General features: G+C 39.7%; 1 protein-coding gene across 1 annotated transcript in view; it reads left to right on the top strand.

Annotated features, from left to right (window-relative positions):
- LOC126237533 (zinc finger protein 879-like) overlaps nucleotides 1-14,826 on the top strand; it is a 388,958-nt gene that overhangs the window by 170,440 nt on the left and 203,692 nt on the right. Inside the window, exons 4-5 of the mRNA XM_049947716.1 lie at nucleotides 137-758; nucleotides 11,611-11,808. Coding sequence (XP_049803673.1) covers nucleotides 137-758; nucleotides 11,611-11,808 — 820 coding nt within the window. The remainder of the gene's footprint in view (nucleotides 1-136; nucleotides 759-11,610; nucleotides 11,809-14,826) is intronic.

Below are 14,826 nucleotides of genomic sequence, written 5' to 3'. Positions count from 1 at the left end.
AGCTTCTTTCAAACATTCCTTTTTTAACGTTTAGCATCTGACATAAACTTTGCGTACTTGTTTTGTGAAATAATTATAAAAATTTCTTGTGCCAAAACATGTCTAAAAATATGCCATTTACCTTTAATAATTACAGAAACTGGTTCATCAGCTTCTTCCCGACGAAAACGGTGTGTTCCTGTTAAACGAACGGCTCCGATGAAGGAGCGATTGGCAGTTCGAGATAAAACTTCAGTGAAAGATGGTGTCCCATCTAAATCTAAGAATTCTGTTAAAGAACGGTCGATGAGGAGGGAGAGGTCAATTTCAGAAGAACGAATCCCACTCGAGCAGAGGCTGCTTATGGTGAAGGAAACGAGAACAGAAAAGAAAGAGAAGGAAAATAGTGAAATTGAAGATCTCAAACCTATAGAACATGAACGTAACCCTGAAAATGAGGAATTTTGTGGAATTAAGGAAGAAAATAGTGAGGAAGAAAACATGTCTGAAGGGAAGACTCTAAAAAAGAAGAGTGGGTCATCAAGGAAAAAAAAAGATGGGGAAGCAAAGCCCAGACCAAAGACTGTTATGGACGGATATTCATGGCAGTGCACAGACTGCACAGCTGTGCTAAGCAGTCTGCAGGAGCTGCGGTCCCATCATCAGACTGAGCACAACCAACCACCAAATTTCAAGTGTTCTCAGTGTGCCAAGGTTTATACGAGATACCGAAGTTTTGCAAGACACGTGAAGCTTCATGGCAATCCAAAGAAATTTAGGTATGTACAGCATTTTATGTCATTCCCTTTCTTAATTGAAATTAATTGTTGTGTCCTTTTGTTGTGGAGAACAGGTTACATTTTGAAATCACACATTTTCAGGTATGCTCTTCTGAAAACATAATAGTTTTTTCTGTTTAAAGTATAACTGATATGATATATTTGTCAGTTAACTGCCAAAGGAATTGCCAATATTAACTGAAAGACCTGAGTTGCATCAAAGCTCCAGGAGTAGACAGCATTCCATTAGAACTACTGACAGCCTTGGGAGAGCCATTCCTGACAAAACTCTACCATCTGGTTACCAAGATGTATGAGACAGGCGAAGTACCCTCAGACTTCAAGAAGAATATAATAATTCCAATCCTAAAGAAAGCAGGTGTTGACACATGTGAAAATTACCGAACTATCAGTTTAATAAGTTACGGCTGCAAAATACTGACACGAATTCTTTACAGACGAATGGAAAAACTGGTATAAGCCAACCTCGGGGAAGATCAGTTTGGATTCCGTAGAAATATTGGAACACGTGAGGTAATACTGACCCTACGACTTATCCTAGAAGCCAGATTAAGGAAAGGCAAACCTACGTTTCTAGCATTTGTAGACTTAGAGAAAGCTTTTGACAATGTTGACTGGAATACTCTCTTTCAAATTCTGAAGGTGGCAGGGGTAAAATACAGGGAGCGAAAAGCTATTTACAATTTGTACAGAAACCAGATGGCAGTTATAAGAGTTGAGGGGCATGAAAGGGAAGCAGTGGTTGGGAAGGGAGTGAGACAGGGATGTAGCCTATCCCCAGTGTTATTCAATCTCTATATTGAGCAAGCAGTGAAGAAAAAAAAGAAAAATTTGGAGTAGGTATTAAAATCCACGAAGAAGAAATAAAAACTTTGAGGTTCGCCGATGACATTGTAATTCTGTCAGAGACAGCAAAGGACTTGGAAGAGCAGTTGATCGGAATGGACAGTGTCTTGAAAGGAGGATATAAGATGAACATCAACAAAAGCAAAACAAGGATAATGGAATGTAGTCGAATTAAGTCGGGTGATGCTGAGGGAATTAGATTAGGAAATGAGACACTTAAACTAGTAAAGGAACAAAATAACTGATGATGGTCAAAGTAGAGAGGATATAAAATGTAAACTAGCAATGGCAAGGAAAGCATTTCAGAAGAAGAAAAATTTGTTAACATCGAGTATAGATTTAAGTGTCAGGCAGTTGTTTCTGAAAGTATTTGTATGTAGTGTAGCCATGTATGGAAGTGAAACATGGAGGATAAATAGTTTGGACAAGAAGAGAATATAAGCTTTTGAAATGTGGTGCTAGAGAAGAATGCTGAAGATTACATGGGTAGATCACATAACTAATGAGGAAGTGTTGAATAGGATTGGGGAGAAGAGAAGTTTGTGGCACAACTTGACTAGAAGAAGGCATCGGTTGGTAGGACATGTTCTGAGGCATCAAGGGATCACCAGTTTAGTATTGGAGGGCAGTGTGGAGGGTAAAAATCGTAGAGGGAGACCAAGAGATGAATACACTAAGCAGATTCAGAAGGATGTAGGTTGCAGTAGGTACTGGGAGATGAAGCAGCTTGCACAGGATAGAGTAGCATGGAGAGCTGCATCAAACCAGTGTCAGGACTGAAGACCACAACAACAACGATTAGATGCTTTGTACAGTGTCTTAGTGGAAAGAAACATAGTCCTGTTGCTCGTGACAAATTTTTCAACATTTCGTTAAGGTGTTACATACTTCATTTGCCACTCTGTACATTGAGTCAGAAGAGTAAAAACTAAGACCACACCCCTGTATAGTTTTCAGTAATTCGTTCTGTAGGACTGACCATACTGACAGCTATTCTGTATGGCATTGTGTCCATTATAGCACATAGTGGAACTTAATTGGTTGGCAGGATGCAAATGCATAGATCACCAGATTGGATAATGTAAAGGTATTATTTGTTTGTGATTGAAAATATATTTACATAAGCTAAGAAGGAAGAAACTATTTACATGCCATAAAAAGTGATTCAGAAATGCACATATTTTGTCCTGGTCATGGCTAATTATTCTACTAAATGCCATTTGAAATAAAGCAAATATCATTGAAACACAGTCTTTTTTATATAAAAAAAGTTTAATTTGAACACCACAGAGCTTTGCTAGGCACAGTCCTGTAGTACTGTCTGTGAGCTGAAATGTGAGTAGTCGCAAAGAGGGGGGGGGGGGGGGGGGGGGGACTGTTACACCATATAGGAAAAGGTAAGGCTGGTTAGAATAACTGAGGTTAAGTCCAAAGGGATGAGAAGAGGTCTCTGATAAAGAGTTCCCATTACCAGAAAGCAGGGAAACCAGTGTTGTACAAAAGAAACCTATTGACATACATGATGTAGTAGGCTCTGAAATCTCTCGACTCCTGTTCTAGAGCACTTGCTGCATCTTATCTTGGTACTGGATGCCACCAAGACAGACAGTTCTTTGTCCATTTGTCTGCTCTGCTGGGTTGTCAGTTGTCATCTGTATTTAAAGAGCTGTGTGGTGGAAACTAGCTTGCTGCTAGGCAATATTTGTTTTGTAAGTTGCTTTGCCATTACCATTGTATATTTTGTCAGTAGTGAGGCTGGAGTAAATGGCAGTGGGGGATTCACAGAGCTGGTTTTGCAGTGTAAACTATTGCCGGGATGGTGTGTTGTACATTTTGATAAGCATTTTGTGAAAATTGAGGGGACAACAGAAGGTGACCATGTATGGTGGGAGGACGCTTTTGAGAAGTCAATCTCAAAACCATTTAAATAGGCATAACACCATCTTTTCTCGGTACACCTGACCTTCTCATCCCCCTCTCTCCCCCCCCTCCCTCTCTCTCTCTTCCCCCCTCCCTCTCTCTCTCTTCCCCCCCTCCCTCTCTCTCTCTTCCCCCCTCCCTCTCTCTCTCTTCCCCCCTCCCTCTCTCCCCCTCCCTCCCTCCCTCCCTCCCTCCCTCCCACACCCTCCCCCTCCTACACCCTCCCCTTCCTCCCACCCTGTGTACTTTTGGATGATTTCATCTCGAATTATGCAGGTCAAAAGTGAATGTGTAATATCATTATTTTAAAGTGCTTTGAGAAAAATATATGTTGAAGTTCCACCTTTCAGAAACTAAAATATTTTGATTTTCTGATGATTTGTTAAAACATTATAGATCTCTCTAAATGAGAGCATTTGTGAAAATGTAGTAACAAAAGGGAAAATTTTAAAATAAAAACCTCATTCACAATAATATCAGACATGATTTACACATACACTCTTCTTGCTTTTATTCATTTTAATTTGGAAAAATAGACTATGAAAATTTGTAACTTTAAGCAAACTTCAAAATTATATTTGGAAATATGAATAGTCACACAGAGTTACTTGTCTTGAGAAATGATAAAATGGAAAGACCGCTAAGTAATCCTGAAATCTTAAACCATCAAAGTATCTCTATATAAAATGAGAGAATCTGAAATGTTTTGATTCATTATCAATTGTTTTCTCTAAAACCATGATTCTGAATATTCTAAAAATTGCATGTACATTAGTATGTTCTGCAAAAAAAGATTAGCATTTCAGTCACCTCAGTTCAGCATGGGTACTGGTCGTCCAAAGTTTACTGTCCCCCCCCCCCCCCCTCCCACACCCCTCTGAACATAAGTGTACATTTTTATAGTTCTGATATTATTCACGAATTTTCATGAGAGAATCTGAAATTTTTTGATTCATTATCAATTGTTTTCTCTAAAACCATGATTCTGAATATTCTAAAAATTGCATGTACATTCGTATGTTCTGCAAAAAAAGATTAGCATTTCAGTCACCTCAGTTCAGCATGGGTACTGGTCGTCCAAAGTTTTCTGTCCCCCCCCCCCCTCTGAACATAAGTGTACATTTTTATGGTTCTGATATTATTCACGAATTTTCATTGTCTTCTGTCATGATTTTACTTCTTTATGAGATACCATGAATTAAAATGGCCTACACTGTAACAGTCAACACTGCACTGTTGGGAAGAGTTCATTAGCTTTTTCTTTCCCGTCATTGAACTTGTAGAGCTGAGATGAATTTGCACATTGACAAGGATGATCCCAGAGCAGTAATTAGGAAATGGGAACTGCACACTAAGTTTTTGATGATAGCCATTTGAAAGAATTTCCCAGACCATGAGGTGTCATGAAGCAGATGGTGACATCTTGCAGCTCGTCAGAGACACTAATCATTTGTCCCACCCACACAAGAAATGAATAATCCATAATCCAATTGGATATTTTATTTTGCATAAACTGATAATTTTGTCAAAAATTGATTGTTTTCATTGATACACAAGGAATGAAGTTGCTCGCCACAAAGTCTTCTAAAGCATACTGATACCTCTGCATTTGTCACATAGTAACGGGCTGCATTATGTGGAAAACTGTTTTTGTAATGTACAAGAGTACAAAGAGACAAATTGGTCTGGAGAACAAAGCATTTATTTTTTCAAAACAATACTTTTTCTACTGCTCAACATAATCCCCTTGAACATTTGTGCACTTGTTCCAATGGGCTACAAGCTTTTTTATTCCTGCTGCATGGACCTCTTTATCTTGATGTTTGAACCAATTCCCCACAAATTTTTTCTCATCCTAATTGTCCTGGAACCTCTTCCGATGTAATGCCTCCTTCGGTCCACAAAACAAATGGAAACCACTAGGTGCTAAATCAGGACTATAAGGGGGCTGAGGCAGTACTTCCCAGCCCATTTTGTCAATGGTTTCACATGTTAGTTGAGCAATATGAGGACGCGCATTGCCTTGCTGGAGAATCACACCTCTCCTTTGAGATCCATAACGTCTCTCTCTTCACCTTGTCCAAAAGCAAAACCAAGTAGTATTGGCTGTTCATTGTATGCTGCTCTTTGGGATAATCACAAAAAGTGGACCTTTAGCATCCCAAAACACCATCAACAGGAAAAGTCATGTTTTTTTGGTTTTGAATTTTTTCTTGCCAGGTGAGTTGTTGTGTTTCCACTCCACGATTTGTCTTTTTGATTCTGGCCAAAGTTTCATCGCAAGTTAAAATTTTGTTGAGGAAGTCTTCACCTTCTCTTTCATAACATTCCTTCAGCTCTGAACACACTCTCAACCTTGTTTCATTGTGTAGCTGCATCAACTCCTTTGAGACCCATCTTGGAGATGTTTTGTGGTACTTCAGCTTGTTATGGATAATGTTATGAACTGTACCAGTACTAACTTGAACCTTATCAACTATCATTTCCACAGTCACATGGCGGTCGGCATGAATAATGTCATCAATTCGACTTTCAAGTGTGGGAGTTGAAACTGCAACTGGTCGGCCAGAATGGTTTTCATCAGTCACTGAGTCGATACCATGATTGAACTGCTGTACCCACTTTAAAAATTTGCACTATTCGTACAACCTTCAGCATAAACTTTAGACATTCTACAGTATATATTCACAGGTTTCTCACCCTCAGCAAGTAAAAAATGAATAGCAGAATGTTGTTCAACTAATGTGTACGTTTCAAGCGGACTCACCATCTTGAAATGTATTTTTGCATTTATAAACAAAACAATTTTGATACATCAGATGATCAGGGCTCATCCCAGTGATGCCAAGTTAAAGCCATAAAAGTACCAAACTTGCCCTACTAACAGTTTTTTTCTCCAGACCAATTCGTCTCTTTAATTATTGAAGGATCCTCATGTGTTCCACTCCAGGATGCAACCCAGCAGTGACTTGACTGAATTCCTATCACTGTCTTCACAGCAGACCATTTTTGTCTTTTTTTTCCAATAGAATTCACCTAACGTGCTTTCATTTATAAATAAGAGTTTTGTGTTTTGTAGTAATTTTGATATGGTCTGTAGAAATTCAGTAGCATCTCTTACATCATCAACAGCTTCATGCTGGATATTAAATCTTGTTGCAAGATGTTTACATAGACCTCCTACCCCATCACATGCACTTTTTCCATGACCTGTTGCTGAAATATCCAGTTTTTTATCGTAATTCCTGTACTGTGTTTTCCAATTTCATTAAGCTTAAAGTGGTTTTTAAAATGAGATGCAGCACCATCAGTCACATACACTTGTATAGGAAATATGTGGCATACAGATGCTATGTCATCAGTTATGCTGACAACGTAGCATGCATGTGCACTGTCATGAATGAGATCACACAGTAGCAACACAGTGTGATGTACCAAGGAAGTGGGCAACACATGTGAATATTGACACTTGTGTTGTGTGCCAATGGTAACTTTGAACTTCATTCTGCAAAGCAACAGACCAGTTCTCAGCAAAGTTGAAATGAAGAACTAATGTGTCAGTATTCTGGAAACTAGCTGATTTTACTTCTGCTATGGCCTGTCTCTGAATGCTGTGGATATAATGACGAACTACTCCTTTCACGACCAAGTACCTAACCTCTGTAACAAACTCCCGTAGCTCCACTGTTTTGTTGACCAGCTGTCCTCACTCCCACAATGCATAGGTTACGTAATTTCAGAATGCTGAAGGTGTAAGGCTTCAACGGTCATCCCTTCACCACCAGGACACAGTGCACACTCACGCAACCAACATTTATCTTGTGGCTCTCGACATATACACGAGAGCATCAGTTCCATCTGTGTGTACTTCTTCCCTGTGACACTACGTACGGTGCAACAAATAAGTGCATACTTTCTTCACCGGCCGGCATTTGACTCATTTTGGTCATAAGAAGTAAAATTTTGTGAGATCAGCTTTTAAATTTGGGTTCTCCTTTCTCATTGAGAAATGATTCTCTTACTGATGTTGTTATATATCTTTTTACCTTTTTAACAATGTAGGTAAAGATATATTGTTGCATACCATAAAGAAGGAGTGTTAAGTTGCATAGAGTCGCACTTAAAAGACACTTCACAAAGCTTTTGGCCACAGTCTTCATAAGCAAAAGAGAAACAAAGAAACACTCGCCATTTGTACACACGAGCAAGCACACCTCAAGCATACGTGACTGCCAACTCGGGCAGCTCAGCTCGTACATTGTTGATATTCCTACATGGAGTTTCCATTGTTGGTTTTTACCTTCTAACTTTTTCACCATTTTTCCTAGCAGAAATAACATCAGCCTGACTAGGGCTTATATAATATTCTAAAGCAGCATCAAGCATATCATCTTGCAGTAGATTTTGACAATAGAAATCTGGGCGAGCCCAAATACGTTTTTTATTCTTTATTTTATGAGCTTCTGGAGGAAGTGGGTGTGTATTTCTGTATGGGGTACTGGTACCAGTGTCAGTAGTTGTACCTTGTCAGTATGGGCGCCTGCCAAGGCAGCAGTGTTCAGGTTTTGAAAATGCACATCACATGGGGTGCACATGTCACAGTCATCAGGTTCTGCACCAACTGCATCTACCGTATACACTTCACAAAGTTTTGAAGATCTTGCTTGAGTAAAGCTTGTTTCAAGTTCTTCCACTTTTCTTTGTACATACCATGTTCTTCCTGTGTTTCTTATCTTGTGTGGGCATTTAAGGAGAGGTATATTAGAGGCTACAATAGAAATGCTCAAATTCAACACATCAACAACTTTCAATACGCAGCTCTGCACTGTCTTCTTCAGTTTCACATTCCGATGTCAGTGATCGTTCTGGTGGATTATCACTAAATTTCTTTTTGTACCAAATATAGCTATTCCTGCGCAGTGGATGTGACGGTAACCCAGTTACGTGAGGTATGATGGGGGCTGAGGAAAGAAAATGTGTTCAGTTCTTAGGAGTCCTTGTAACATGTGATAAGAAAATATGTGTTTCTAAAAAGTAACAAGCATACAATTCCCCATAATAAATAAAATGGTTCTCTGCCAAAGTGTCATACCACTGATCAAAAGATGTGCAGTTCAGTACCTACTTACTCCTACCTTTTTCATCTGTGACCTATCACTTGTTTCTCCAATGACTTTGTTTGTTAATGTGCAAAATTCCAAGTTGTGCAGTTATTTGGAGTTCATATTAAAACAGTAGGTCTTTCTATAACTGGCTGTGTAAGTCAGTTGAAAAGTCAGACAATGGCAACAGTTTACTTCTCCCAACAGCGCTGTAGCCAGTAAAACACTGAGGTGTTTGACACCAACTTTTTGGTCAATGACAATTTTACCTCAATTTACAAGTAGACTCGACTAATTCTTTGACACCTTCATACCGACTGTCATTTGGCTGTAAGAGATCCCGACGAATGCACGCCATCCGTGTAATGAGATTTGTGGATCACTTTAATGCAGAAAAACTGTAGACTGGGATACATTTCACAGCAGTTTTTCTGTGTGACTCTGTCGGCAACCCTCGCCTTACTTTGTAGTATTGGTAGCTTAACGTCACTAATCGGCTAACTGTTAGGTTCACATTCGGCACAGTTAACTGTTTGACAGAAATCCTCCTCCAATATACACATCACATTTAAAAAAACAATGTTTCCCTGCTGATTTGGGATTTCACCAAATGAATGTTTTATTGACTTGTTGTTGGTTTTAAATTCATAACAGTGATATCATCACATGAGGAGATGCTGAGTTGCAGATAAGCACCACAACTCCATTGTTTTATTAACAGCGATATCAATCGTTCCTGTTATTAATATTGTTACAAGTTTTATCTGCTGTTGGATTGTGAAATAAGAACTGTTAATGTAATTCTGTTTTATATTACAGATTTCATTTTGACATTATTTAAATCTGGACCACCGAGTCAGGCATCTTTTATTAATTGTACTTAAATTGTTATTTTGTTCATGTGTTTGGCAACAAGAAAAATATAATTCTCTATTCTTGTGGCCGTATGAATCATGTAAAATGTGAGAGAGTATAGAGCATTTTCACCAAATAAAAGGAACACTGAAGAATGGACAGGCAAGTAGAAATGATGGATTCCACAGCTATTGAACGAAGTCCACTGAGTCCATTGTCAGAAATTAAAAACTAACACTCTCTCTCTCTCTCTCTCTCTCTCTCTCTCTGTGTGTGTGTGTGTGTGTGTGTGTGTGTGTGTGTGTGTGTGTGTGTGTGTGTGTGTGTTCTGTCTCCTGCTCTGCATGCTGTGTGGAGTGATTAGTGACCTTGATTGTGCTGTGTGGTGAGGAAATAGAACTGGAGAGGAAATAGAAATGGGTGGGTGGACTGGTAAGAGGGAGGAATAAGGCAGGAAAGAGCTATGGAGTATACTATTAGTTTACAACCTGTAAGATTGTGTAGCAAAGTTGGTAGGTACCTACGTAGGGAGACAGACAGCAGAGCAAGAGTGAAAGAGTGAAAACTGAGTAAGGGGGTAGAAGTTGGAGTGGAAGATGAGTGATCCAGAGTAGAGAAAACTTTGAAGGAACAAAGAACTCAGTGAGCTATGGTAGAATACAGAGTAACTAGGGGAGTGTAAAGCCAACACAGGAATGGGAGAAGGGGTGTAGAGTTGGTCGAGGCAGGTGTCAGGCAGGCACAGACACTGACAGAAGTCATGGAAATCGGGGTTAGTTGTAACCTGCACGATTCAGAAAGGCTCGTGATAGGAGGGACGGAGTTTGTGGCATAGGTTGCAAAGCAGTTGTTGAAGCCTCATGACAGTATTTTGTGCTGTACAGTTTTGAAATTCGGTCATATAGTCAGTTTATGGCCTTTGTTTGGCAGTAGCCCTTCATTGAGGTGCTCAGATTGTTTCAGTTATGATTAATGTGGTTTACATTGCTTTTACAGGTAACCATTTAGCAGATGACAGTGACAGGGACTGACCGGGAGCCAGTTGGCAGACAAGTGAGACAGGTCTCAAGTCTGTACCAATGGTCCACAGGGGTGGAGATCAGTCGCAGTGATTGAAGGCAGAGTTAGTAATGATAGTGGGAATAAAATGAACCATTTAAAGTCACAGGCAAAAGAAGTTTGACCTTGATGGGAAATATGATTCTGTTTCTCCAGTTATGTGTTGTACTTAGTGACAAAAGGGGCACTCGCCATCAGCAAAGTTAGGCCTGAGACTTTAGCTGTGGAACGTGCTCCTCAACATAGTGAGATAAGACTTCAGTGGCCACTTCACAACGGGTGTGACTTTATATCCCCACCCCTCTTTCTGCCCTTCTCCACGTACTTCTTGTCTGAGTTAAGATTTTCTCTGTGCAGCTGGGAACATGTGCTTCGTGCCTGACCTCACCTCCTCACCTGTTCTCGTTCTACTTCACCCTCTGGTGGCTCCACACCAGCCTTACACTCCAACTTTTATTTTTCTACTCCATCTCAATTCATTAATTTTATTCTTTTCTTATGTCTTCATCTCATCTCTTACTCCAGGTATTCCATCTTCCACCTGTGTGAATTCCATTTTCCTACCTTATCATCATTGTTAGTGGTCCTTATCTGCTGAGCACTGTTAGTGCACTGTTCTCTTATTGGGGAAAAAGCTGACTGGGCCATCTGGAATTATGTTTTCAGTGATTTCCGTAAACTGATTAAAGTAAATACCAGGATTGGGCTTTCAGAGGGGGGAAGATACTAGTTGCTTTTCTTCGTGACGTCCAATCCTCACATTGTTTGATCCGAGCTTGCGCTCCATCTCTGATGATCTTATAATTGATGCACTGTTTAACCCTACTCTTTGTGTTCTGTCATACATGACTTCCGTACTGGCACAGGACTCTGTCTGCAAACTAACCGGTTTATTGTACCCGTCTGTCACTTGGCAGCTCCTCTATTATTAGGTGAATGACGATCTATACCGGCATACGTATAATACGAGGTCTCAGATTTTCTGTCAATATGCTTGATAGTGGTTTTTGTTTAAAAGCTGCAGACAAAATTTTTGCAATATTTTTCAGGTGTGAAGAATGTGGCAAGTGTTTCTCTCAGAAGACGGTGCTGCAGTCCCACAGCACAGTACACACTGATGCGAGACCACACGTGTGTCCACAATGTGGCAAAGCTTTCAAGCAGTTCAGCTCACTGTACCTGCACAGCAAGTGTCATTTGCCAGACCAGGTGAAGCCTAAATTCCCATGTGACATCTGCCACAAAGAGTAAGTAACTGAAGTATATTGTTTAACTGTGTGTCAATAACACGTTTACTATTTACATCGAAGGGCAGTTGCTCGCGTTATACCCTCACCACATTTTTATTTGTATGTGTATTAATTTTATTTATGATATTTTAGTAAAAAAATATTATCATATACAAAACCAAAATGCAGAGAATGTGTCATCTACGCAAGTGTATTTTAGTAAAATACCCAGGGAATTCCAGTGTCAGGAGTACATGTATGACAACTGCATCGCCCTGAGCTGAGTCCAGCATTGCTTCCACTTTCCTGTGTAAGACTCCTATCTTCTCTCGTAGAAGCCTCCCTTGACCAACTCTTGTTTATTTTCATCCCAGTGGTATTAGGTTTCGAGGCTGGAGGATGTATTTCAGTTTCTAGTGTTCTTCGCAGTTTGGTAGCATCATTGTTCCTCTCTCAGTATCGCCTTTCAGAATACCATTCAGAATTGTAATTTCAGGATTTAGCCTGATCTCACGGTGACCAATTAGAAAGTCAACCGTGGAAAATCATTTGATAAAGAATTCCACCAACTGTGACCATTGTTGTTGTTGTGGTCTTCAGTCCTGAGACTGGTTTGATGCAGCTCTCCATGCTACTCTATCCTGTGCAAGCTTCTTCATCTCCCAGTACCTACTGCAGCCTACATCCTTCTGAATCTGCTTAGTGTATTCATCTCTTGGTCTCCCTCTACGATTTTTACCCCCCACACAGCCCTCCAATACTAAATTGGTGATCCTTGATGCCTCAGAATATGTCCTACCAACCAGTCCCTTCATCTAGTCAAGTTGTGCCACAAATTTGTCTTCTCCCTAATCGTATTCAATACCTCCCCATTAGTTATGTGATCTACCCATCTAATCTTCAGCATTCTTCTCTAGCACCACATTTCAAAAGCTTCTATTCTCTTCTTGTCCAAACTATTTATCCTCCATGTTTCACTTCCATACATAGTTACACTCCATGCAAATACTTTCAGAAACGACTTCCTGACACTTAAATCTATACTCAATGTTAACAAATTTTTCTTCTTCAGAAATGCTTTCCTTGCCATTGCTAGTTTACATTTTATATCCTCTCTACTGCGACCATCATCAGTTACTTTGCTCCCCAAATAGCAAAACTCCTTTACTACTTTAAGTGTCCCATTTCCTAATCTAATTCCCTCAGCGTCACCCGATTTAATTCGACTACATTCCATTATCCTCGTTTTGCTTTTGTTGATGTTCATCTTATACCCTCCTTTCAAGACACTGTCCATTCCGTTCGATTGCTCTTCCAAGTCCTTTGCTATCTCTGATAGAATTATAATGTCATCGGGGAACCTCAAAGTTTTTATTTCTTCTCCATGGATTTTAATACCTACTCCGAACTTTTCTTTTGTTTCCTTTACTGCTTGCTCAATATACAGATTGAATAACATTGGGGAGAGGCTACAACCCTGTCTCACTCCCTTCCCAACCACTGCTTCCCTTTTGTGCCCCTCGGCTCTTATTAGTGCCGTCTGGTTTCTGTACAATTTGTAAATAGCCTTTCGCTCCCTGTATTTTACCCCTGCCACCTTCAGAATTTGAAAGCGAGTATTCCAGTCAACATTGTCAAAAACTTTCTCTAAGTCTACAAATGCTATAAATGTAGGTTTTCATTTTCTTAATCTAGCTTCTAAGATAAGTCGTAGGGTCAGTATTGCCTCACGTGTTCCAATATTTCTACGAAATTCAAACTAATCTTCCCCGAGGTCGGCTTCTATCAGTTTTTCCATTCGTCTGTAAAGAATTCGCATTAGTATTTTGCAGCTGTGACTTATTAAATTGATATTTCGGTAATTTTCACATGTGTCAACACCTGCTTTCTTTGGGATTGGAATTATTATAGTCTTCTTCGGAGTCCGAGGGTACTTCGCCCGTCTCATACATCTTGCTCATAAGATGGTAGAGTTTTGTCAGGACTGGCTCTCCCAAGGCTGTCAGTCGTTCTCATGGAATGTTGTCTACTCTCGGGGCCTTGTTTCGACTCAGATCTTTCAGTGCTCTGTCAAACTCTTCACGCAGTATCATATCTCCCATTTCATCTTCATCTTCATCCTCTTCCATTTCAATAATATTGTCCTCAAGTACATCACCCTTATATTGACCCTCTATATACTCCTTCCACCTTTCTGCTGTCCCTTCTTTGCTTAGAACTGGGTTTCCATCTGAGCTCTTAATATTCATGCAAGTGGTTCTCTTTCCTCCAAAGGTCTCTTTAATTTTTCTGTAGGCAATATCTATCTTACGCCTAGTGATATATGCCTCTACATCCTTACATTTGTCCTCTAGCCATCCCTGCTTAGCCATTTTGTACTTCCTGTCAATCTCATTTTTGAGACTTTGTATTCCTTTTTCCCTGCTTCATTTAGTGCATTTTTATAGTTCCTTCTTTCATCAATTAAATTCAATATTTCTTCTGTCACCCAAGGATTTCTAATAGCCCTCGTCTTTTTACCTACTTGATCCTCTGCTGCCTTCACTACTTCATCCCTCAAAGCTACCCATTCTTCTTCTACTGTATTTCTTTCCCCCCTCCTTGTCAATTGTTCCCTTATGCTCTCACTGAAACTTGGTACAAACTCTGGTTTAGTCAGTTTATCCAGGTCCCATCTCTTTAAATTCCCAACTTTTTGCAGTTTCTTCAGTTTTAATTTCCAGTTCATAACCAATAGATTTTGGTCAGAGTCCACATCTGCCCCTGGAAATGTCTTACAATTTAAAACCTGGTTCCTAAATCTGTGTCTTACCATTATATAATCTATCTGAAACCTGTCAGTATCTCCAGGCTCCTTCCATGTATACAATCTTCTTTTATGATTCTTACTGTGACCATAGATTGCAGAAAAGACAGCATTTGGTTTTGGTAGGCTGTCATTCACACACATAATAATAATAATAATAATAATAATAATCCCCGTGGAGGCCCGGGAAAAGAATAGGCCTCTGGTATGTTCTGCCAGTCGTAAAAGGC

This window comes from Schistocerca nitens, chromosome 2 (assembly GCF_023898315.1).
Source record: "Schistocerca nitens isolate TAMUIC-IGC-003100 chromosome 2, iqSchNite1.1, whole genome shotgun sequence".
Taxonomy (NCBI): domain Eukaryota; kingdom Metazoa; phylum Arthropoda; class Insecta; order Orthoptera; family Acrididae; genus Schistocerca; species Schistocerca nitens.
This window is presented reverse-complemented; position numbering and strand designations above follow the sequence as displayed.